The sequence below is a fragment of the Enhydra lutris genome, unplaced genomic scaffold (genome assembly GCF_002288905.1).
Source record: "Enhydra lutris kenyoni isolate GAN:26980312 unplaced genomic scaffold, ASM228890v2 scaffoldscaffold39, whole genome shotgun sequence".
Lineage (NCBI taxonomy): Eukaryota > Metazoa > Chordata > Mammalia > Carnivora > Mustelidae > Enhydra > Enhydra lutris.
In genome coordinates, this window is record NW_019154123.1 from 23920683 (window position 1) to 23947423 (window position 26741).

The following is a 26741-nucleotide window of genomic DNA, read 5'->3' on the forward strand; positions in this document are numbered from 1 at the left end:
AAGTGTTCTTCCAGGATATAATTTTCTCATTGATAACATGGAAGAAAGAGTTTTATCCACTATAAAAATGAAGACAAGAGTATAAACCTCACAGGATGCTGTGAGGCTTAAATGGAATATGACATCAATGGCCATAGTTAGTTACCACTTAGTAAGGATACTTACTAAATTTCATTGTTACTGGCCTTTGCCTCTTTCTGGGACATCTATGAGAACTGTCATTATTTTAGAACTACCTACAGGACTTTGCTACCTTCCTCATGAATTACTCTTTCACCACGGCTCTTATCTAGAAAAGCTAGCACTATAGCTCCCATAAGGTGCCTGTTTCTTTGCACACTCCATGCCTGGGATTGGTTTAAAACTTGCATTTCCAGACATCCTTGGAAGTGTGTGGGAGACTAAAATTCTTCCTATAATATTCTCTACTCTGGGAACTTCCTTCAGAGCCTACTACATATCCCTTTATCTCAAAGGAAGCAAAGTAGAAAAGGATTTTGGTCAGATAGAGAAATAGGTTTTCATTTAAGTTGACTCTGAAGGCAGTTCATGAATATTTTTGAGCCTTGGCAGCATAATTTTGCAAAGTGACATAAGGGAACACATCGTTTTGGTATATCAATTATAAAATGATTTTTTTAAAGTCATATCTTTAAAAAAATTGAAGATCTAAAAGGACTATGATCCCTCTTTGCACCCCTTTTAGGTTAGTAAGCTATGACTGGCACTCATTGGCACCTTGCCTGTTCCTAAACCCTAAACCCTAAAGTTTTGACTCATATTGGGGATATAAGTTGTTTTTTATTTGTTTGTTTGCTTGTTTAATCAGTTTAAGGATTCTTTCCAGGGGGTCTCACAGGACCTCATCCTCAAATACAAGGCCTTGCACACTGACTTGCTGCCCCCAGAAGTGGCACAAAAGTCCTCTGTCAGGCATGGTCTAATTTGGGGTATGGAAATAGGGTTGCTAAGTAAAGACAGGCAGCTATGACAGGAAGTAAAGCCTTAGCCACGAAACCTGCATTTAAGTCTTAGCTCCACTACTCAGGGGCGCTGAATTATTCTGGGCCTTGTTTCTTCATCTGTGAAATGGGGGATCCCTGCCTCACGAGACTGTGAGGAGGGCTGGTCTGAGGATGAGAAGGCCCTTTTTAAGCATCAAGCATGGAGCCCTCCTCTGCCCTCTGGATGGCACAGGCCCCTTCTAGCTCTGACAAGAGGTCTCACCACACCTACAGGGCAAGCTCAAGGACGAGGTACCCTCATCAGGGGCAGGCGGGGTGGCCTGTGTCAGCTGTGGCCAAGCCCCGCTCTGCCCACACCCCACCCGCAGCAGGATGCCCCAGGCTCACCGAACGCCTCTCCACACTCCCTTTTTTCCTGCCATTCTTGCCTGGCATGACATCCAGTGAGCGGTAGCTGGGTGGCTTCTCCTCAGGCCAGTTAGGGGAGTGTGAGCTGTGGTGGCAGTGGGTTCCCCAGCTCTGGGGGTGCCTCTCCTTCTCATCCTCCTCAGAGCTCCAGGAACTGAGGCCAGAAGGCAAGGGAGGGGAGTAGCTACGGTGTCTGCGCCTCCGGTGCCTCTGTGCATTCTCCTGGGGTCTGGGCCTGCGGGGTCTGTCTGGGTACCGGCTCCGGAGAGGTGGGTGGTCGGGCCGCCAACGGGACTCCCTTGATGAGGGGCCGTCGCTGAGGCTGTCCCTGTCTGACCAGGGCAAAGGGGACCCGTGCACCCCAGAGCGGTGGTGTCTTCCCCTCCGAAGTCGGTTCAGCTCCCGTGCCTCCAACGCCCAGCGCTTAGGCTCCTGGTCCTGAAGCTCCTGGTGGAAATCAGAATAGTGGGGCTGCCTTCTCCCCTCCCTCGGATCCCAGGGTCCAGGGGGAATTGGGGTAAGCCATTGCTGGTGGGAGGAGTTGCTGGTCCTCCTTGAGGATGGCAGGTCTCTGATCAGTGGGGGCAGGTGGATGATTCTGCGCTCCACAACCTCAGAGCCCAGAGAAGACAGCATGCTGCAGGCTTGGCCAGATATGGCTTTGAGGTCATGGGGCAGAGGCTGGGCTGGGTTGAGGTTCCGCAGCTCTTTCTCCAAATACTCTAAGACACCATTTGCAATGGGAGGGTGAGTGGTGGTCTGGGTCATTGGCATCGGTGGGAGGCTGGATCGCAGGGACAAATCTGAATAGAAACAAGGATAAGAACATGCAGAACTGCTGGCCCAAAACATACTCCTCAGAACCAGGGCACCAGAATGCCACATTAATCAGCTTGCATCTATCCCGACCCCATCCTCAATCCCAGACACCCGCCATATTGGTCATGAGGGTCCCAATGTAGACCCAGTGCCTACCCTTGCCCTCTGCCCCCTTCCATCCCAAATCTCGGGCAAGGTTTACCTCGCTGCAGCAGCGGGTTCATTGGATAAGATGAAACCTGGGAGCTCCTGTCCGCCCCCCAGTATAGGGGTTTTTCCATCATCTGAGGACCTAGGGCCTGAGCCTGCTTCAGGTAGCGGTGGCGGGCCAGGGCTGCAGGGGAAAAAGGAGAAATGCAGACCCTAACCCAGGACAAGTCCCACACCTCCCACTTCACTTCTTTCTACCCAGTGGCCTTGCTAAGAGGCCAGTTTCTAACCTATCTTGTATAGGAGTCAGAGTTAAAGGAGCAGTAACCCATCGGTCATCTGGCAAGGGGCTGGAAATGTACTCCAGGAAAGTATACATATAATATCTGACTTCCCAGTCTTGAAAACATTGCATCATCCTGCCATTCCCAGGTTCCCCTAAGATGTAGGTAGATACATGGATATGAGCAATACATGAAATCCCAGGTCCTGGGCCAACAAGGCCTTCAGCCACAGGCCAAATACAGAAGATGCAGACACAAAGGACTTCAAGGGGGCTGTGAGGCCGGGGCTGCCAGGGAACCTCAGGTCTGCCTGCTCAAGGCGGAAAAAGGAAAACAAAAAACCAAAAAAACGATGTAGGTGCTGAGGTCAATGGGCAGAATTACTGGTAGGGGGAAGGACTCTGAAGAACCTTCTAGCAGGTGTTCTAGACCTTGGGGGGAAGAACTAGTGGGAGGGAGGCAAGAGATGCAAAAAGCTGAAGTATATTCCAATGGATCCTTTCTACTATTCTTATCTCAGAAAGTGTTGGGTTTTCCCTAAGTGGGAGGAATCTCTAAGGGATGCAGTGAAGGTAAAGAAGGGAGCATGTCAGGGCAAAAAAATCATATAAAAAGGCAGCACAAGGAACCCATAGACATGTCACTCCAGTACCCCAGGTGCAGCTAATGTGAAGCACACAGTCCCCTCCCCTCCACCCCGTGAGTGCAAATTAAAAACAAAAGCATTTAGTTGGTTTTGTTCATGAATTTCTGTTCTGAGGTAACTGTCTCCCAAGGTCTCTGTCTATCCATGCATGCAGGAAATGTACTTGTGTGTTTCAGGACAGGAAGTGCCTGCCTCGGGCCCCTGGCTTGACACTTTCACCTCTTCTTGCGTTCCTCAAGCCTCTCGGCCTCTAAAGCAGCAGGGCTCTGCCTGGGGCTTCCTCTTGGCACGGTAAGAGGGGCAGAAGACAGGCATTCTGGCCCCTGCTGCACAGGGTCAGGGATTTGCTGAGGCCAACAGCTGAGTGGCCATCTGGACCCGGTGGCTCCAGTGTGAAACACACTTCCAGCACAAGACATGGTTGCTGATGAGCCCTCAAAAATGTCCAGAGCTGCAGCCGGGACAGTGCAGCACGGCCTTGGCTGGAGAAAAGCAGATGCAGACTTGAAGCAGCTCCCCCAGCGGCCACACCTTCAGGTGGCAGCACTCCAGACCTTCCACGTGCACAGCACTTTCCTCTCCCTCTTGCTAACTAGTGCCTCCCCCATCTCCCTTCATGGGCCACCCTCTGCACACATAATGCCTGGCTTACTAAACATGTGCCAGTCATTTTACATAAGCTAACTAATCCTCAGAACAATGTCTTATGTGGGAATTAGATGAAGAAGCTGGGTGCACAGAGGTTGACTTCTCAGTTCAAGGTCCCATAGCTGGTGATGACAGAGGTGCCTCTCCGATGCCCAATCCTGTCCTCTTTCTGCCAAATCACTGAGTCCCCAGACTCTCCTTTATTTCTGTGATGAAACAAAACACACTTTCCACAGTGGTACCTCCTTGCTTTATTTCTCTCCGAATCAGCTGCACACTTGAAAACCCACTCCAGACTAGTTTTTTCCTCTAAGGCCTGGGGCATCTGACTCTGTTGGGAACAACCCTACCCACTCTCTACCCCTCTAACTGAATCCTGGCCACTTCCTTCTCCTACTACCCCAATTCCACAGTTCACAAAGAGAAAGTTGGGCTTACACGTTGTTTCTTGAATGACGCTTTTTAACTAACAGGATCCTCTGCACAGACAGACAACTCCATAAAGACCCTTACAGATCCTCCATAAGCTTTCCTGTAAAATTTTCCATACTCCAGAGATTAACCCACCTGCTCTCTTCTTAGCTGCCACACCCTTTTCCCCAGGGCCCCACCTTTCCCTGTTGTAATAGAACTTTTGAGTGGAAAACAGCCTCTGAGCTTCTCCCTGGCCCTCTTGTCCCATGGGGATGTCAGGATTTTCTGCTGTTCACCTAATGGGGAATCAGGCAATAAAAGAAGAGACATGGAGAAAGTAGCTAAGCCTCAAAAGACTCCTAATTAGTTATCTATGAACCTCAGCGGAATAAAATCTGCCTTGATCATGCTAAGGCACTAGTTAAAAATATAGATTCCTAGAGCCCACTCCCAGATACTCTCCTTCAGTCTAGTGCAAAGCAAGTGCAAGTTGTTAAAAAGCTCCTTAATGCTACTGCAGGAAGCCCAACTGGAGTTGACTATTGAGAGTTCTAAACATCCTTTTGAGAACTGTGGTCCTCAGGGTTAAGTTTCCTTAAATATAAGCTTTGAGGGTCAGATGGACTTTAGCATGAATCCCAGCATGTACCAGCTGTGTGGTTCTGAGTAAATTTCCAGAGTCTCTGGTCCCAGGCTCCTCTGTGAGCTAAGGACAGAAATACCTATTTCATAAAGTTGCAGATGTTAAATGAAGCAAAACACGTGACGTGCCTAATAGATGACAGACAACCAAGAGACAGTGGCTCTCACTGACATAATAAATTGTTATAACAGGTCCCTTCTTTTGCCTTAGACCCCACAGGAAATAAAAGTACACATTTGGAGACCAGACCACCAGAGGCCTATTTGTCTTCATTTCTGAGGAAAACCCAGGGCATATTCTTTAAGACATCTCTTTTGTGAGAGAAATGGCACAGCACATCCCCCTCCTCCAGAGACCAGCACCTCTCCTTCCCTGCAGCCAGCATCACCCATGGTGTCTGGAGCTTTCCATCTGGACTTCCTAGCCCTTCCCAGCCCCTCTTCACTCTTACAGAACTCACTCTTTACCCTCTTTAAACCCATGATCACACAGTCCTTTCACTTTTTCCCATACTACCAGCCCCCTCTAACTTGACTGGCTAGTCATTTCAGCGACACCATTAGGAGCTTCCTAGAATCCCAAGAGCTTGAACTCTTACCATTTCAGCTTTCACTTCCGGCCCCGTGCTGCCAGTGCTGACAGCACAGCCAGGCAACTGACCTCACTCAAACAGCACTCCCCAACATGGCTTCCTTTGACTGATCTATCAAGTCCACTTCCCTCCGTGAGAGCAGTTTAAACATTCCCCTCTTCTCATGTCTTCCCCTCCCCATGAACTCTCAGTTGATGACATCATCTTGTTTGAGAAAGAGGAACCAGCCCTGGGCATGGAATCGAGAGACCTACGTCCAGTCCAGGATCTGCCACCAACAAGCTGTGTGTGATTGTGCTGAAGTCTCTCTAGGCCTTACTTCCCTCAGTTGTGAGGGGGATGGGGAGGTGGGTGGCACAGATCAGAGATTCCCAGAGTGCCCTGTGGCCTACCACAGGGTATGTCTAGAGGTTCTGTGGGAAGGATGGCCAGCAACTGATCTAGGATTCAGTTTCAATAACTTTCATCTTTAAGTTCTACTGTGGGTCATTTACCAGCACTATGTGAATTACCAAGGGTTACTAAAATTTGTTGTCATTCTCATTTTTCTCTTCGCTGGTCCTCTATTAACTCATTGGAAAGTGGGACCAAGTTAGGGAGGTGAGTTGTGGTCAGAGAAGGTTAAGAAGCACCAGTGTCATTCTCAAGCTCCCTTCTGCCTCTAGAATTCTGATTTGCTGAAATAGAGACAGGCTGGTATGAGATCCCTCAGCTTCCCTTATACTTGGACCATCCCTCACATTTTAATGACTCTCTCTCTCTCTCTCTCTCTCTCTCTCTCTCCCCCCAGAGGTCAGACTGCCCTACCTTTCCTTTCTAAATGTAGTCCTTTCTCCATATGCCTGATGTCACTTCCACCTATTCCACCTGCTCAGTGATTGTCTCACTTCATAAAGCTTCAGTTTAGTCATTTCCTACTGGCTTGGTTCTTTGCCTACAAATATGCTTGGGGTTATTTTATTCCAACCAACAATCATACACACCTCTTTCCTCATCCAAGACCTCTCCTTAACAACTTCTGCCCCCTCCATGTACTCTCCTCTTGTCATCAAAATTCTCAGGACAGTCTGCTGTAGTGACTCACTCTGAAAGTGACCTCATTTGCTCAAGTCCAGGGATCTTTACTTGTGGCCTGCATTTCTTTGTTATCAGTTCTTCTAAATGAACCGAACTCTAACTGCTTAGAAGAAACCACTCTCCCCACAGAACCTGTTTATCAGCTTACTGAAACAGTGGATACATTTATCATTTGTGTTGGCCTTGTCCCCAGTCCTGCCTGTTTTTAGTGCCCCACGGACCTAGGGATTCTAAGAAGGCATCTTGGGAGTGATTTTCTCATCTCTTTTTGTGTATTACTACTCCAGTGACAGTGACTTCTCCACGGCATCTCTCCCACAGGCTCCTGAAAGGTAAGGAGTTCCACAGCCCAATATTGAGTTCTCTGCTATTTTTCCTCTCTTTAAAGAAGCCATTGGTATCACTGCCAAGCCAATTGTGGTCTCCATGTAGAGGCTGTGGCAGCCTCTACTGTGTGAGATTCAGGCACTCATAAGTCAGGTGAACCCGGATTCAACACCATACTGCCACTGCTACCGACTAGCTGTGACCACTCTGAACTTCAGTCCCCTCATCTGTTCAGTAGAGATGATACAGCCTTCTAGAGTTGTGAGGATTCATCTAGGGAAATATATGCGAAGGGCCGATACATGGCAGACATCCAATAAGTTAGTTCTCTTTTCCTGTAAGACAGCCTGGAACACGGGCCTAAAACCAGATGCAGGCCACTGACCTTCTTGACATCGTGGATTAAGTTTTGTTTCTATCTTAAGAAGTAATTCCTTATCTTTTAAGAAATTCCTGTTCAAATGAACCAGACTGATAAGAGAGATAAAAGTGATTATCTCTGAGTGCTCAGATTAGTCTTTACATTTTCCTGAAATTCTCAAGTTTTCTACAATGTACTACTTTGCTTATATTAGGGAAAAATGTTGTTTTAAGGACACAAAACTCCCTCCATTTAAAGCAGTTGATCCCATGCCATCTATTTACTAAGAAAAGGATTTTATAGAATAATTTTCTACAAAAATATTGGCATTCCACAGCCAAATTTTTTAGGACATGACATAATTCTGTTCTAAAATGTCAAATTTCAGCCAACCAAAAGAAAGATCACATTAAAAGCAAGATCTTCTGCTCTGTCTCTCCTTCCTCTAAACCTCCTTCCTTCATCTAAAAACAGGTTCTCAAAGTGTGGCCCACAGATCAGCAGCATCACATCACTTGAGAACTTTTTGAGAATACAAATTCTCAGGCCTATCCAAAACTAGTTAAATGAGAAACTCTGGAGGTAGAGCCAGGAACAAAGTTTTACCAAGCCCTAGGTGATTCTTAAGTTTAAGAACCACTGCTTTAGTACTTCTCTCCTCTATCTGTTGTCTTCAAGCCATCTCTAAGGGGTGGCCTCCTCTCTCCCTACTACATTCAAACTACATTCAAACCACCCACTCCAGCCACTCCCTATCAAAGCAAGGTGAGTACTAGGAGCAAATACTGAAGCACAGGTTTATCAGGGCCACTGAGGAAATACCATCAGTAGGCAGAACAACAACTGGAAGGAGACCTTAGACAGGCTAGGATGTAGACAGGCAGAAGTCTTCCCCCTTGGGTCTACAACTTCCTGGAGCATCATTTTCTGGGCTGAGGTCAAAGACCTCTGCACCTGTGATGGGAGAAGGGCATGGAGGAGAACCTGGAAGGACCCAAGGTGTTGGCCTGGTGTGTGAGGCTGATGTATTTGAGATAGCAGTCTGCAGCATCACCCCTCCCATGGCTCGTCCATCCCCTCTCACCTTCCTCGGGGCAGCAGCAGCGGGCAGGGCAGCAGGGGCAGCGGATGTAGCAGCAGCAATACTGAGGACAGCACTGGCACCAGCACACGCTGACCAGCAGGAGCAGAAGGAGGGCTCCCAGAATGATGAAGATCACTGTCAGCCAGTCTGCAGGGGAGACACCAACAGCAAGCTAAGTAAACATGCCGGTGAGAGCTTCCAGGTCTAATGTTCTAGAGGTCTAATAAATACAGCTCTTGACCTACAGATTACATTCAATCAAAATACTGGCAAAAAAAAAAAAAAAAAAAGGTTTAGCTGCAGTAAGGGAACTTCGGAGGCTGGCAATCCAACAATAACCTGGGCTTGCTTGCTTCTATTCTTTTTTCTGCGTGTGAAAGTGTCACAGTGTTGGGTGGCTAAGATAAGCTCCAGCAGCACTTACGCAGGACAATGAGCTTCACCTCCTTATCTGGGTCTCCTGACGTGTCCCCGGGAGCCTCAATGGCGCAATAATACACTCCATGGTCCCACCACATCACTTCATTAATCACCAGATCTGCTCCTGCAGGAAGGGAGGGAGAAAGTGCCAGGGGTTAAAGGAGAGGGCCCAGGTTTCTGAACTATGGCTTTTAAAGACCCAGCACCGTCCTTCCACACTCTAAGAGGGCCCCTCGTCGTGCAGAGGTAGGCCTCAAGTCCTTTTATTGAGACCTTCCTCTTTCTCCACACAGTACAATGATGGTACAACTGACGATTCAGTGAGCCCTACCAGGTACCATGAATGGATTTTGGACATCACCTCATTTCATTTCCACCACAGCTCTCTGAGTGGGTGAGGTACACATTACATTGCTTCCAGGGATATAACTTTCTCTCACAGTCATGTAACTTTTGGTCATGGATGTGGCCATCCAGGATAAAGTTACTATTTTCTATCTTCTCTTAAAGGTGGACATAGATACGCAACTCCATTGTGGTGGACAGAATGCAAGCAGAAGTGTCACATGATGGCTTCCAGGAACTCTCCTAAAACAGTTTGGGAACATTTTTTTCCTTCTCTTCTTTTCTTTTACTCTGTTATCTGGGAAGCAAATGTGATGGCTGCAATTTTGGACCATAAGGAAGAAAAATACTTTCTTGGGGAGCTGGAGCTTGGGCCTATCCCTGAGGTCTTAATGGAACAGAGCCACCATACTAATTTTGGACTATCTACCTCCAAATTTATACATGAGAAGAAATAAACTTCTCTACTGTTTAAGTCACTAATACTTTGGGCTTTTGCTTACTCACAATCAAACTTGATACCATCCTGATACAGTAAGTATGCTTATTAGCTTCATTTCAGGTGAGGAAACCAAGACTTCAGGAGGCTAAGAAACTGGCCTAAGAACAGAGAATTAACGAGTAGCAGAGGTAGGTTCCAATCCATGTCTCTGCTGCAACCCTGGTGCTCTTAACTACGAAGTTCTAATGTCCTTTCCAAAGTGTGTGGAGAACTCCACAGCCTGGGTCCCTCACGGACTGTGAACAGATCCCTCTGGATCTTGGAGGGACAGATTACGAGATGAAGTTGAATAAGGAAGGATAAAATGCCAATATTTTAAGGGTATGTGACTCAGTGTTTAACAAAGGAATTTCAGTTTTCATGAGCACCACGCGTTGGGCTACCTCATTAAGATAGATGAATGGTATGTTCAAGTTTAGTAAATGCTACGAATCGTCACTGAAGACCTTGTGTGGGTCCAGCTCTATGACAGATCTTCAGAGGACCAAAACTCATTTCCATCCTAAAAGGGCTTAAAGTCCAGTCATGCATCAGGGCAGCCTCCACAGTAAAGTGCCAGGGGACATCTTCGAATTCCTTTTTAAAAACCCTTAGCATTATAGACTTGCTCCTGCTTACTTGGCAGTCCCATCTGTAATTCTTCATTATCTGTTTGTCAAAAAATATTGATTGAGGAAATGAAACAAAAATGCAAGGTCATGCACCACTGGAGCTAACTTCAACTTCTGTTTCCTCCTCTTTCTACGTCAATCTCTACGATTTTATTTTTCCTACCCACGATTTTCCAAACAAACTGCCTTTCCCAGAAATAAGCTTACCCCAGACTTGGAAGAATGGTAAAAATGCTTCAGAGGAAATTCTCTCTCAATGTTACTGTGCATTAAAAATCTGCTCCAATTTTTATTAGAGACATAAAGATTTTTCTAGAGATGTCACAATAATGGAGACATTCAGATATGTTAATATTTTAAATAATCCAAGAACTGACTTGACATGGTCATCTCAAATGATGCACACACAGGCATAAAGTGTCAGAAAACAAGGGCTCCAGGAAATCATGACAACTAGGGAGGCAGAAATAAAAACCAAGGGGAAATACTGCTTTCCCACTGGTATAAGGGAGAAGCAGAGTTTGATCCAAAGGTGACTGGGATTAGAGATAGTGGATAGTATTACTCAAAATTAGAAAAAAAATTAGTGGGGACTTTCATCCTTCAAAAACTATAAAGGAGACTTGCCAATTAAAGAAGCTTTAAATTTTGGGGTCAGATGAGGGCTAATTCTGCAGGCTCTGGGAAAAAGAGAACCATCCCGAATCTTTAAGAAAGCACCTAGATTCCAGAAAAGGACAGATGTACCTAAGGCCAAGAGTTTAAGGGCTGGCTTGGGGGAATCAGGGATTGCATGTAAAAGAATCAGACTTAAATATTACAGCCAAAGTATTATATACAATTTTGGAAGAAAATGTTAAATTGGCTCCTTTTAAATGATCTTCATTTAAATGGTCATAGAGCATTCACTGATTTCTTCACATTGTTGTTACAGGTACCCTGAGTGGCCTGCTTCATGTATTCTCCCTTCTTTTTTCCCTTTTAACCAGCAAATATTTATTTTACACTGCATGTGAAGCTCATTGAAACAGGCTCTGAATTCTGCCAATAACCCAACTTGGCAATCCTAGATTTCAAGACAGGAATGTGGGGCACTAGCCCATCCATCCAAAAGTATGCTCAGTGATCATAACTAAAGTTCACTGCACACTTAATATTTGCTAAGTGTTTTGCATATCATCTCACTTAATCCTGACAACTCTCCAGGAGATGGATAGTACTACAGCATGTCCCATTTTGTAGAAGCTGAGGTTAAAAAAAAATTGAAGGGACTTGCCCAAGTTCACATACCCTGTTAGTGCAGAATGGGGACCCACGCCCAGTCTGACTACAGACTGAGGGCTCTAACTACCAGTCCCTGTACGAGGCACTAAGAATAAATATGCTTTACACATAGCTCTTAGATATCACATTTGATATTTACTTCAGTGTACAGAGACAGAGACCAGTATGTCCATCTTTCAGTTGAGGTAACAGGGGCCAGAGAAAATGTCTGTTACAGGTCCATGAACTTAGCAGGTGGAAGCAACCAGAGACCCCGCCAGGTCTTCGGATTCCAAGGCTAATGCTCTTTCCTCTACCAATGGGCCATGATGGTTTCCAGGCGGCTATCTGCTTGGAAGCCCCTTAGACATGTACAAGAGGAGTGGCCAGAGGGAAACTTAGGGGGCCCGGCGTTCATGCAGGCCCTGAGAGCAATTTATGGGAGGGAGCAACCAAGCCTGAGCCACACCTCAGCCATGAAAAAGCAAAAGAAACCACCCACTCCCAGACTCTTAGCCAAAGCTGTAGGACATCTCATCCAAAGACCAATTTCCAGGGGAGTGACTTCAGATGGTGGTAACAGCCTTCTATATATCTGGCACTTTCCTCAAACAAACAAACAAAGAAAAACAAAATAAACAAAAAGAAAAGGAAGAAAGAAAGAAAAAAAAAAAGAAAAAAGAAAGAAAGAAAAGAGGGAAATCCCCAAAATGACTCAGCCGGCCAGACCCAGTAACTGCACCTCTGGCCAGCCCTAGATGCTGCCGCCTCCCCTGCACTCACGGTTCTGAATGGTGATCTTGCGCTGCCGGTAATCCACCCCCAGCACGGGCTCATTCTGCCCCCGGCGCTGAGCCACGATGCGCACCTCCCGCTGGCTGTCGTTGCAGTCATTGGATGGGTCCTGGCCCAGGGATAAAGCTGCCTGGTATGCTGAGGAAAGAGGACAGTCAAGTCACACAGTAATGGGGAATTCCCAGGAGGATAGGAGCCCTTACTGTTCCCTGGAGCAGCAAAGCTTCTCATTTTTATCCTGAGCTCATTTGTCTACTCCTGCTAAACATGAAGATTCTGATATTGAGTGTCCGGAGTGGAGATCTGAGAGTCTGCATTTCTTATGAACTCTCAGGTGATAAAACGAACTTTTGAGAAGCAAGATCCAGACCCTCTAAAAGGCCATCATTTCCAAATCCTGGGTCCATGCCCCTGTCTCCTATTCTATCTACCTTTGCTTCGTTTTTGGTCACCCCAGATTCTGTTTGTATGGGGTTCATCTACCTGCCCTTTTAATACATTTGCTGGTGGCAAATGCCTGCTTGTCCTGGTCTCTCCTCCCTTCTGACTTTATTTGAAGAGTAACCCCCTAGAAATTACGCCTTGATTCAGAGATGTATCTTTTGGGGACAACTGCCAGATTCTGTGGGTGACTCGTGGGTGACTCGCAGAACATTCAGGTATCAAGATTAATACTTTAAGACATTAGTCAGGGCTAAAAGAGGAAAAGCTGATGGCTCTCCCCTTTTTTCTCACTTTAGGAAGCTCACTTCCTTCCTACAAAGACAGTGTCTACTTGTACTCTCAAAATTTCTACAAGGTTAATTGTCCAGGGCTGATGGTAATGATCTGGGTTCCTTTGTTCCTTGAGAGAGGCAGAGGTAGACAGCTAGAAAGAGCTCTGGTTCCAGGGAGGAGAGCTGACATGAGTGGGGTGGCTACTACTGAGAGGTAGGATTGGCTAAGTGTGGTGGGAGGGAAGGGGGGTAGTGCTGAGAATGTGTTCCCTAGAGGCAGTATGCTCTAACTCACTAGGGGAGTTTCCTTGGCCACTAGGAAGGCCACAAAAGTGAGTGTGGCAGTGGGAGGGAGGTTCACAAAGGGCCACTCTTCAGGATCCCAGGGGATGTAGGAGGTTTCTTGTCCACATTCTCAGGTGGTAAGGGGAATGGAGGCAGACTGTGTACTCATCTCAGTGTGCTGGCAAGCAACCAGGAACAGAACAAGACGTAGGACTAGTACTGCCTTTTAAAAACTTAATGTCTGAGCTGCCCATATCTTTTTAGAACAAGGTAGGACATAAATCTTAAAATAAAATAGTATGTGACCTCAAATAAGTTACTTCACCTGTCTGGGCTGTTTATTTATCTATAAAAGGAGGGGACTGCATTAAGTGGCCTTTGTGGCTCCCTCTCACAAGGATTTGCGATCCTAAATAATTCCTATGCCCTAATGGCCATGCTTCACAGAGGCACATGGGTAGAAGGGTGAGGGACTCACATGCAGAGTAGTAGTCAAAGATGGGGTCCTTGCAGAAGGACTTGAAGCGCCACGTGACCACGACATCCTGGAGCTGGGCAGAGGTAGTGTAGTCACACTTGAGGATGATGGAGGCAAACAGGGTGACATAGCGCTCTGTGTGCTGGACCGTCACCAGCAAGGACAGGCACCCTGCAGCCAAGAGCAGGAGACAATGCTGAAGGCACTCTATGTCTCTGGGAGGTGACCTACTTCTGTTCATGGGGTAATAAAAGCAATGCAAATAAGCAAACACACTGGCTGCCTAGCTGGGAGATGGCAGACAGAGTGGGAGGCGGAGACCACACAGACACCTGGGGTAGATGGGGAAGATGGAGAGCGGGCATGAATGACAACGGATCTCTGATCGGTTGATAGTGTCAACACATCCAACAAGAAAGAAACTACATTAAAAGAAGGTCACATAGTACTAGGGTGAGCTCACCAGTACATGTACGTATTTGTTCATGTTACTTTCTTTTAAAACGTTTCCCCACTTCCCCAGGGAAGTTCAGCAATCCTCCAAAGCCTGTCAGGTACCTGCCTTCAGCGTTTCCTGCTGCCTCATCTCCCTTCCAAGCCCACTTTACACTCACGGTGTCAGCCACGCTGAACTGGCTTCATTCCTTGCCATGCCAGAATTATAGTCTTCCCCAAGTCTTCCCTCATGTGGACCTTTTGGCTGGAGCACATTCCCAGAGCACCAGCCACCGCTCCCTTCCCTTCATGAGGCTAATTCCTATGTATTCCTTAGGTCTTCAGCAGCACCCTCACCTCCCCCAGAAGCCTTCCCTGACTGCAAATCTGGGAGAAGGGTCTCCTGTGTTTTCCCAAGGTGCCTCCTTCCCTCCAGGCAGCACGTTTCACATGCCTTGATGATGGCCAGTTAACTGCAGGCTCTGAGAAGGCCGGCTGGTTCTGCCTCTGACTTGCTGTTACAGCACAACTTCACACTGTACCTGTCACCTCCGTGGCACCCAACAAACATTTGTTGAATAAATAACGGAACGAATGACCAAGAATACATTAACGGTAGACACTGGCAGTACAGGTGGTCAACATGAGCATAAAATAAATACAAATGATCAGACTGGGACAAATTTTACTAAAGAAAGACTTGAAGTAATTAAGATTTTTTCTTTTCTCTTTTCTCTTTAAAGACTCCCTCTCCCCAGCCTCCAAGGCTACAAACACACAGCTCCAGGTCTGCCTTGATGAGGAACATGGAGGCACAGAAAGTCTGGTGGGACTTTGGCATGGGCAGAGGGTCCACACATAACACCTTAGAATGTTCCTATGTCAAGATGGTCTCTAGGCCAAGTTAGAGGGGATCTCCTTGTGGGAGGCTTAGTGCAGAATAACAGTACTCAAACTTGAGCATGCGCCACCAAGAGGACTTGTAACGGCCCAGATCACTTTCAGGAGGAGTTTCTGATTCAGGCGCACTTGGGTAGGGCCCCAGAACTTATAATTCTAACAAGTTTCCAGGAGATGCTGATATTAACTGCTCTGGGTACCAAGCTTTGGGAACCACTAGTGTAGACTAAATTAAAAACAAACAGGATTTGGACTCTGATACAATTGGATTCAAATAAAACTTCACTATTTATTTGGACATGGTATAAGCTATTTACTCTGAGTTTGTTTTCTGCCCCCAGCTATGACTGCAGATTGTAATAGTACTAACCTCATCAGGTCTATGAAAGAATGTGATGAGATAATTCACTTCTGGCCGTTGGTGTGGTGCCTGGCCCATATACTGCTGTATTAGTGTTAGTGTCTGAGTCTGAGTCTCTTTCCCTCCTTTCTCTTATTATGAAGGCCAAACAAAAAGGGTTCAAGTGGGGGTTCTCTCCAAGAGAGCCTTCAGGTGGAAAAGCCTCATGTTGACTGAGCTATTCTGACAAACACAAAAATTTATTCCCCATCTTCACCCCTTAAAAAGCAGCTGGGTGGGCCTGGCTCGAAGGCCAGAGCCACACGGCTCTGGTCCTGCCTCACCTTTGGGACACAGCCCTCGTAAGACAGTAAGCTGTGGCTTAGGATGGGCATGTGCACCCACTTTTCTCACATCCACAGAGAAAGAACAGGACAGGTCCTCACCCCCAGGAATGACCCAAACTGTCTCCGGGGCTGGGCTGAAATGAGGAAGTCCTGTAACAGGCATGCTGGAGAGAAGGTCTGCAGAAATACGGGGGAGACCTGTGGCTAGGGAAGATTTCACAGAAGAAATATAAGCTGGGCCCTGCCATTCAGGTAGGATTAAGATTACACATGAAAAATAGGAAGAAGGCAGAGAAACTTATGGTTTCAAGACAGAAGAAAAGAGAGAACAGAAGCCCTTATCAGGAAGGAGCAGTAATTTGGGGAGCCTGGAGGGAACTAACCCCTGGCTTTATGGGAAACAGAGGGATAAATAAGGCAGGGCTGGTGGTAGTGGCTGGGGGTGGGGAGTCTAAATCTCACTGAAGCATCTATTTCTAGTTATTGGGTAATCACTGAAGACTTCTCTGTAGAGTAATAGGGCAAAGGTGGTTTTTTAGGAAGACTGTTGACTTCCTCATCCAGTTATAAAGATCATCATTTTGAAAATGAGCCTTCAGTAGTTTGGGGGGAAAATAGCTGCTGTCTCTACCAGCTGTAAGATTCCTGGAAATTAGTCCAATCAGAATCGAAGAGCCAGTGACTAGCATCTCAAGCCTAACGTGGGCTGTTTTGTAATCTGCCTTATTATTTTTGCTTCTCCACTCTCACCATCTGCCTTGGTTTTTTTCCAGAACTGGCCTGAAATAGACCTTGGAGTTTTCACCCAACACAGCTTTAACCGACGAGAAGTCATTATAGGTAAGCTTTTGAAAATGACGAAGATGGCATTGCTGACACTAGTTTATTTCGCTCGGTAAATAAAAAGATTAGAATAGAGATAAAAACAATAAACAAAATCCTATGTTCACACCATACTTTCAAATACTTTTACACACTAAATCTGACCCCCGGGAGGAGACAATCAGGGCCATTTTGCACATCACAAATCTGAGACTGGAAAAGATGAGTGGCTTGTCTGTGGTCATTCATTTTCTAAGGAGGTCAGAGTCAAGATTCCACCCCTGGAATGGGTGGTCTCTCCACTCAGCCTGGTTATTCTCTAAATAAAGGAAAATGTTTGGTACTCATCAGCCTGCAAATAACCGGAATGGAGAGCCAGGTGACAACTGGCAGCGGTCACTCTGATACTGTGACTAACAACTGACATGTTCTTTATCTTGCTGAATGGTAATTCGACATAAATAGCAATGTATTCAAAGGGTGCTTGTGAACAGTATGTGTGTAGCAGTGGAACATGTGGAGGGAGAGCAAGTTTGCGGGGAGTCAGAGAAAGGAGTTGCTCTGGGGCAGCTTTGAAGATCGCTGAATCTGATACTCTGAGGGAGGAGAATGGGGACAAGGGTGATCACCTTCATCACTAAGCCCTCCCCCAGCTCCCCTTCCACGAATGCCTTTACTATGGCCAGCACACACCTGCGGGGACACCCTCACCTTTCCCAACGTCAGCACAGGCTTTGCCACCTGGGTACTGTTTTTTCATCCTCTCTTTGATTTCATCCCTATGTGAATTTCAAGCCTTGATATACATCAGGTTCCCATGATTTGGGCCATACTGAGCTTATTCACATGTTCTCCTGGGGTCTGCCAGCCCCACAGCAACCAGTTCAGCTCTCAGACCTTTGCCCCTGGCCTTGCACAAGAAGAGTGGGGAAGAGTCCCAGGACAAAGGTACCGAGCAACCAGCAACCCTCTCTCCCTTTGTCTCAGCTGTTGCTCTAGATCTCAGCACCTACTGTGTGCCCGGTGACATACGCACATAGTTCCTAATTCTCACAAGCCCCCAAGGGGTGGGAACAGACCTGCTGATACACATGGGCAAAGGTTCAGACACTATAATAAGCCAAGCCCTCTCAGCTTCAGGATCTGGTTTTGGTGGAGTTTCGGTTTTGCAGGTTTGGGTAAACCTACTCTCTCCCACGCAGGCAAGCTTGACTTTCAAAGTGGAAGTTTGGTGCTAGACTCAGAAAGCAGGAGGATTTTCCAGGTTGGGAGGAGGACAGTCCATCTCAAAGGCAAAAAAATCTCTATCCTCCTTGTCCTTTAGCCTTGGACTTCTCGGTAAAACTAACCACATTGGGCATGCACACTACTAGGCAGGTAACATTTTCAAGAAGAGACTAAGAACAGCAGAATCTGAGCTGAAAAGAGGAACAGATTCAGAAAGGTAGATGTCTTTTTTGGATCTGTGCTCTTTAAACTGTTTTCAAATTCTTATATTTTCTTTCTGTTCTTTCTTGAGGTGGGGGGAAGAGCAGAGGGAAAAAGAAAGAGAGAATCATAAGCTCGGGGCTCGATCTCACAACTGTGATATCATGACCTGAACTGAAATCAAGAGTCGGATGCGTGACTGAGCCAACCAGGTGCCCTCTTTCTATTCTTAAATTTCCTTCATATTGTGGCATCTCCTTCCCCTCAGCTAACTGCCATCTGATTTCCTAAATAGCTCTAACATTTTCTTTTCAAAACTTTAATCCAGAGACTGGCTTCCTAAGTTCACATTCTGCCTCCACTCCCCCACCAGCTAAAAGACCTGACAAGTTATTTCCAAACTGTAGTTGCCTCTTTACATGCAAAATATTTCCCTGATAGGGGTGTCTGGGTGGCTCAGTCAGTTAAACATCTAACTCTTGATTTTGGCTCAGGTCATGATCTCAGGGTCCTGGGATCCAGCCCTGCATTGGGCTCCCCACTCAGCAGGGAGTCTACTTGTCTCACTCTGCCCCTTCTCCCACTCACATACACAAGTGCATGTGCTCTTTCTTTCTCTCTCTCTAAAATAAACAAATAAATCTTTCAATGTTTATAGCAGCAATGTCCACAATACCCAAAATGTGGAAAGAGTCCAGATGTCCATTGACAGATGAATGGATAAAGAAGATGTGGTATATATACACCATATATATATATAGACCTATACATAGTGGAATATTACTCAACCATCAAAAAGATGGAAATCTTCCATTTGAAATGACGTGGATGGAACTAGAGGATATTGCGCTAAATGAAATGAGTCAATCAGAGAACAACAAATACCATATGATTTCACTCACGTGTGGAATTTAAGAAACAAAAGAGATGAACATAGGGGAAGGGAAGGAAAAATAAAATAAGATGAAAACAGAAAGGGAGGCAAACCATAAGAGACTCTTAAATATAAGGAACAAACTGAGGGTTGCTGGAGGGGAGGGTGGTGAGGGGATGGGGTAACTGGGTGATGGGCATCAAGGAGGGCACTTGATGTAATGAGACCTGGGTGTTACATGCAACTGATGAAACACTAAATTCAGCCCCCGAAACTAGTAATACAGTATATGTTAATTATATTGATTTAAACAAAGCATTTATAAATAAATAAATAGGAAGGAGATAAAAGAAAAATAAATAAATCTGAAAAAAACCCACAAAACTCCCCTGACAGCATTGTAGAAAGGATTAAATGAGGTAATACATGTCCAGCATTTAGCAAAGAGCCTGGGACATAATAGCCGCTGAACAAACCTTAGCTATTATTTGTATCATTAGTACTTATCTTGCCCATCTTAGAGACTGACATCAATTGAGAACAGCATGTAAAAGGATTTTGGAAAAAAAGGATTTTGAAAGAATTAAAATGATACAAATGCAAACTTGCATTAAAGGCTTTTAAAGCTGTGTCACTTTGTCCCCTGGCAAACCCATTCAGTTTGTCTGCTCTGAAAGAGGGAGGGAAACCCGTCGTTTAAGGGTGGGAAAATAACTTGTCAAAGGAGAACACACGAACAACAGAGTTAAATGCTTTACAATGAAATGCTATGTGTTCCAAACACATACATATCTTTGTATATTTCTTGATTCAGTCTGTCTTCCCTGTGTCATATCAGATTGGGCAGGATGTTTTACAGTTTCTCGTATATTTTGTCCATACAACACAGGGATGTAGGTACAACGCTTTTTTTTTTTTTTTTAACTAAGAACTGTTTTCAAGGGACTGAATGGCAGTTCCCCTCCTTTACACATGAAGGGTCCTGCCTGGAGAGGGGTGGCAGGCAGGAGGGGAGCTCGGTCTTCCCGGGCAAGGGGAAGTGGCCGTGTGCGAACTCCTAAGAGAAGGTCTCGATTCTTGAGTGTTTTTCATGGATGCAGGCTTCTATGCTCCACTAAGCAGGTTAACAAAAAGTACACAGGTTTAATCCTATCAGAGTTTATGTCTGAGCAAGCTATCTCCCCAAGTATATTTGCCATCTGTACTTGTTACATTTCCTTAGATAACAGTGCAAATATGAAAGGAATCAAGCGGAGGAGGGAGTGGCTGTGAGAGTGAACCAGAAGGAAGGGATCCAGAGAATCAGGAGAGGAGGAAAGGGAAAAAGAGAAGTGGCCTGGGGCAGGGGAGGAATTATGTCTATGTATTCCATGTTGAACAAAGGTCTTCTGTGTGCTACTCAATAGTGTGAGGCTCAGGGTGGTGCTAAGCATGTGAGGTGCTACCCTGGGGAGGAAACAGACAGACTGAGCACTTGCTATGTTTTTAGCCAGGGTATCCGGTGCTTTCTTACATAGCATCTCATTTAACCCTTGTAAAACACCCATGAGATAGCCTTATTTTATTACCATCTCATAGATGAGAAAAATCCTCAAGGAGGTTAAGTAACCGGTCTTAGGCCACACAGCTAGTGTTGGCCAGCATGCCTTGTACGTGGTATGCATTAAACATTTGCTGACCGGAAAAACAAACAAATTCATACAAAACAGGCTAAACTGCCTGGAACAAATTTTAAGTGCCCTAAAAGTACAGAAAATAATAGAGTTAGCCATTGGTAGCATGGCCAGACAAAAAAACAAACGGAGTGTGTTGTAGGGGAGAGGGAGTACCAGAGCGTGCCCACATCACTGGGGAGAAGCCTGCCCTTTGGCCAGAATGAGTGAGCCTTGAAATCTAAACAAAGAGGTTTAACCCACTCTTATAAGCTATGGAGATCAGTACAGGTGCTTGGAGGATTAGAGTGATGGTGGGAAAGGGGAACCCAGGTAGGTAACCTATCATCTGGGGCGAGGCTGGGTGGAATGAGACAGAGACAGTAGCAGGCCTCCAAGGCAAGGAGATGCTTAAGATCCTTAAAATAAGCTAGTTTGAGGTTTATCACCTGGAATAGAAAAGAGGCGGCAGATCCTGGGATTAAGAAACAGCACATGGGGGGCACCTGGGTGGCTCAGTGGTTTAAGCCTCTGCCTTGAGCTCAGGTCATGGTCTCAGGGTCCTGGGATCGAGCCCCGCATCAGGCTCTCCACTTGGCGGGGAGCCTGCTTCCCCCTCTCTCTCTGCCTGCCTCTCTGCCTACTTGTGACCTCTCTCTCTCTCTCTGTCAAATAAATAAATAATCTTTAAAAAAAAAAAAAAAGAAACAGCACATGGTGATTAACAGGGTTTGGGAAATGAGGAAAGTGTCAAAACTGCTTTCCTCTGACCCCACCTTACCTTAAGATTTAAAGATTGAAAACTATAGAAATAAAGATGAGGGGCACCTGGGTGGCTTAGTTGGTTGAGCTTCTGCCTTCCGTTCAGGTCATGATCCCATGGTCCTGGGATCGAGCCTCACATCAGGGTCCTTGCTCAACAGGGAGCCTGCTTCTCCCTCTCCTCCCTGTTATTGCTCTCTCTTGCTATCCCTGTAGTTATCTCTGTCTCTCAAATAAATAAAAAAATCTTAGTACCAAAAAAAAAAATAGATGAGAGAAAGATGACACACGATCTAAGTCTTCCTAATTCTTAAAACACACCATTTTATTTCTCCCCCAGGGACACAATGTAATACAGCACAGGGCTGAAAGAAACCCAGGCAGACAGTACATTAATTACCCAGCATCTCATTTCCATAGCATCTTTGTTGGGGCAAGATGTTTAATAAATACCATTTAGTTAGACATCCAGGAGGCAATCTATTTCTATTTCTGCATACCAGGATGCAATTAGACAAAACAAACCTGCTTCATGGTATGAAACAGAGGAAAGAGCCATGGACTACAAACAAGGATGCCAGGGTTCTGGTCTCAGTTCTCAAAGTAATTGCACTGTGTCAACCTAAGGCTTATGACCTTCCTGGACACAGATTTCCTTATCTGCCAAACTGGCCCAGAGAGGAAGACAGACAGGGACTGGGCATGATTTGTACTTGAGTTCAGCAGAGCCCAGGACTCTGGGAAGGTCCATCAGGGGCCCCATGGAGGTAAGGAAGGAGCCACGTGGGCAGCTCCCATCCACCACCCACACCCCCCTCAGCCTGAGAAGCTCCACTTTCCTACCCACTATACTGCGGACCGAGATGTCATTCAGTCCTCAGTGTGATCCCACATTTTACCCCCACCACCGAGGGAAAATTACTAGCCAAGATGCTCTCTAAGAATGTGTCCCTTAGGAGTCAGTGGGCTGATTTCCTGAAGAATGATAACATAAGTTGAGAGCTGCGTGAATCTGTAAGTTAACACCTCTCTGTAATCTTAAAAAAAAGAAATTCACAGAAGTCCCAATGAGACACACCCTTTTAGAATTTGGGCAGAAAAGTAAATTTTTATTTCAGGAATAAACTTTGAGGCTGGATGGAGGTAACCAGAACCATTGGCCAATAGTACAAAACGCTGCAGGTACTTACTTTGAATTATCTTAATGTTTTGTTTTAAGGAGCAAGTATCACTTGTGGGCTAGAAGTTTCTTTTTAAAGAAAAAAATTTTGAAGAAGTACAAAAACAAACAAACTATCTGACAAGTGATCACTCCACAGCTCAGAGCACAGGGACTGTGGTAACTTCCCAGGACTCCCTGACCTGAGAAGCTTCGTCAGGGCCTCTGGCCACACTGACCGGGCAGCCAGTACCCAAATCTGACATAATTTCTCTAATGGCCCATACTTTACAACTGCAGAAACTTGGACTCCAACCAGAAGCTTGGGTTCAATCTTCTTTAGAAACAGGAGAGAACAGGGCAATGGACCAAAATGAACATACTCTCTGGTTTTCCAAAGTTCATAATGCAATTTGCAGCAGATCTTGGGAAAATCAACCTACTGGACTTTTCTATTGAATGTTAATTTGGGGACTATTTTCTACTAATTTAAATGTTATTAAAATAACATTTTATTTTATTTGTCGGTTTGTTATTCTTTCATCCAGCATAGTAATGGGTTTGTGTGTGCATGTAGTTTTGTTTCTGTTTTATAAATCTTATATATGTGCACATGTCACAACATAAACTGTCTTTCTTGGTAAGAACTATAAAAAAAAAACAAGTTTGAGAAGCATTGCTTTGGCAGATACTGGAAGTGAGAGAAGAAACTTGATTTTCAGTTTGATCTTAGAGAATTTTAGGAAGTTTGGTTTAAAAATAGAGGTGGGGGAGGCGGGACCCAGTATTTCCTGAGTGATGACCATCTTGTAGACACTGTGCTTGATCTTAACCCACCCAACATAAGTTGGCCTTATGGGGGTGAGAGGGGGGAGGTGTGAGGGGCTCATCAGGAATTCTACCTGTTTTCTAGATGAAGGGAACTGAAGTAATTTCTCCAGAGTCACAGCTAGTAAGAGGCAGAATCTGAATTCCAACCTGACAGTCCATCTGACTTGACTATTAACTGCAGTTTCTTAGCTGTAGGGGAAGGAGGAGGAGGGGGCACTTCAATTGTTTCTTTAAAGTTAGCTCTAAAAAAATCCTCCTTGAGTCTACATCATGAGTATTATTATCACCATGACTAACATTCATTAAGCCCTCACTTTGTTTCAGTCACTATCTTAAATGCCTTAAAATCTTCATTTCACTTAACCCTCACAAAAACTTTGAGATAGGTACTATAATCATCCCTGCAGTCCCCATACTGCAGACTTTCAGCAGTTCAGTAACTTAACCAGAGTCACACAAACATTCTGGATGTAAAATCCAAATGCACATTAAATAGCTGAATGCAGATTTTGTTTTTTTTTTTGTTTTTTTGTTTTGTTTTTTTTTTTTTAGCGTGTCCTACACATATTCGGGGAAAGTATCTGCTAAAATAGTTATTTCCTCTCAAAGTGCTGGAGTCTGTCAATTTTGCACCTATGATATAAAGGTAAGATTAAATGTTCACTTAGGACTTTTTTTGACTTTGGCATTCTCTGGTTCTAAAGTGGGTCATGCAGGTAGGTTTCCAGTTAAAGAATGGCAGGAAACAGGGCAGTCTGTCTAGTTTTACCACTTCAGTATCCTGGTATTAACACTGCATGGCTGGTTCCTGAACAGTTGGAACTCCACTTTCTGAAGCCCCTGTCCAGGGATGTCTGGTGGCTCAGTCGGTTAAGTGTCTGCCTTCTGCTCAGGTCATGACCCCAGGATCCTTAGATGGAGTCCCACATCTGCCTCCCTGCTCAGCAAGGAGCCTGCTTCTCCCTCTGCACACTGCTGCCCCTGTTTGTGCTCTCTCTCTCTGACAAATAAATAAATAAAATCTTCTTCTAAAAAAAAAAAAGTCCCTGTCCATTTAGCAATCTGCTTACTATAAGAATATACCCTTTGGTCATAATCACTGTATTTGAAAAATGTTCAGTGTTCAATATTCTTCATAAAAATCAAAAGCTTTTAAAACATTATGCTGATGATTTAAGGATTGGGGTTTATATCCTAATAAAATTTTTGTAAGGCTTCTTTTCTTATTCTTTTGACCTTGATGACTGCTGGCTACAAAGTCCTAATCTGGGGATGGGGTGCTAAGGGATAGAGGTGGGAGTAGACCTCAATTTTCTTGAAAAGGCAGCTCAAGCAACTTCAGGAATCCCTAGCTGCTGTGGAATTTGAGCTAAACACATAAGGCAAAGGAGAAAGGACTAAGAAGCTGGGATGTTTAGGATTTTGGTGTCACAGTCTAAGCGGGTAACTGCTCTGGTAGAATTTTGGCACTCCAGTTTAGGTGAGGTTTAGTCCATTTCCTTGTGTATCATGCGTCCAGCATCTATCCTTGTCAGCTTCAGACAACTGATAGGACACATATCCTGCAGAAACTGGTGTGAGCCAGAAGATCTTAGGAATATTGATTTTCCGATTTTCTCACCCTTTTGCAATTCTCCATCCTTTTTATTCTCAGCATTAAGCTTAAGCTATTGTAGAATCTTGTCTTAATGAGATTTAGTTACATCCGAGTGGTTTTCATGTCCTATAAGCTAAGTACACCTAAGCTGGTAAAAATGAAATTCTGCCCATACCTTCATATCACATCTTTTCCCTCAGAAAAATACAAGACTTACATTAGTCTGTGAGCAAACTGAGCAGACTTCCCACTGATGACTTAGAGGTAAGAGGGCAGTTAGTCCTAAAGAGGGGGTGGGGAATGGTAAAATGAAATACAGCAGGGCAGAATTTCCAAGGGAACTCCCACCAGTCTGTTTGTAAGGTCACACCTACATCCTAATTGAAAAGGGCTGGAAGTCCTGCACATGCAATCACTCAGCTGTCCTTTCCTACCTGATTTTACTCCTGCAGATACACACTCCTGTCACATTTCCAAGAGATATACTGAGACACAAAACCATGCTTTCCAAAGCAGACAGGGTGGGAAGGTTAAGAGAAGGGAGGAGAGGGTGGATGGTTGGGCACCTGATGGGGAGAGAACTGAGCAAGGGATAAAGTAAGGAAAGTGGGTGGATACAAAGAAAGTAGAAAAATGACACTGAACATAATGAGCAAAGAGACATATGGTTCAGTCCTGTAAAATAGGTTCTGAATCATCTCGAACATCCCATGATTCTGAGGACACATTATAACCCCCCAGGAGCAACATCAATGCACTTTTGTCACCATATTGAAATCCTAAAAGCAAGCATCAGATGAAAGGGCAAAGTAATGAGGGATCAAAAGAGTGGTGCTTCCAAGTTTATCAACTCAGCTTTCAAGACCAAGAAGTGCCTAAAGACCGCGGCAGGGAAGCCCAGAGGCTCTGGGTTTCTTCCTTAGTTGCACCTGTCTCGGAAGGGCTGGGCTAATAAAAGAGGAAAACAACAGGTTCTCACAGGCAGAAACTGGAGCCAGTCCCCGCTCCTCCTGGAGCCTGTGCCAAGAGCTACCAGAGCGCGGCCCAGGCCTCCACTGGCCTGCCTGTGACCAGTTCTGCAAGGCCTGGCAACAATGGCTTCCAGTCTCCCCGGACCCAGGGTGAGACCCACTTTTTCCCAAGGCTCACCTGCTGGGAGCCAGGTGAAGAGCAGCAGCCAAGGCGCAGGCAGCTCGGGGCCCATGCCGGCCGCTCTCTGGCCCCTGCCAGCTCAGGAGCTCCGTGGGGGACACCGCGTCTCTCTGCAACAGCGGCCGCCCCAGGACGGACCACTTCTCCAAGGAATCCCTCCGCTTTGCCCTCTCTCCGCGCGGGGCGGTGGGAGGGCCGGCTGCAGTCCTGGAGCAGGTACGGCCCCGGCTCATCCCCACCTGGGCGCGCCGACGGCTCCGCCTCCCGACCCGCGCACCGCCCTTTCCTGCTCCGCCCCACCCTCCCCGTCCTTCCCGGAGGACCGTGGCCACCTTTCCTACCTGCCACGTCCGGCTCCCCGGGCTGCCATGTAATTCGTCCCTCTGGAACCCCGTCTTCGCCACACCCCTCCCACCTATAGACATAGACAGCGTTACCATTTTTCCCCAGAGGTTCTTGGGAAATCTTATCCCTAGCAAACTTCTTCCCCTCTTTGTAGAATTATGTGGATATAACTTTCTGGGGTGTGTTTCCTACGTTATATTTCCATACCCTCCTACATGTTTGGAACACTTTTTTTCCCCACTAAAAACACTCCAATATGAAGTT

The 26741-nt window shown here is 45.7% G+C and overlaps 1 protein-coding gene across 1 annotated transcript; it reads right to left on the reverse strand.

Moving 5' to 3' along the window:
- Nucleotides 1-1265: 1265 nt before the first annotated feature.
- On the reverse strand, nucleotides 1266-26184 carry LOC111155149 (immunoglobulin like domain containing receptor 1). The gene is made up of 7 exons (XM_022515226.1): nucleotides 26130-26184; nucleotides 13834-14004; nucleotides 12343-12492; nucleotides 8843-8962; nucleotides 8419-8565; nucleotides 2395-2526; nucleotides 1266-2176 (listed from the first exon to the last, which is right to left on the reverse strand). The coding sequence occupies exons 1-7, from the start codon at nucleotides 26182-26184 to the stop codon at nucleotides 1266-1268; spliced, it is 1686 nt and encodes a 561-aa protein (XP_022370934.1).
- Nucleotides 26185-26741: the final 557 nt, after the last annotated feature.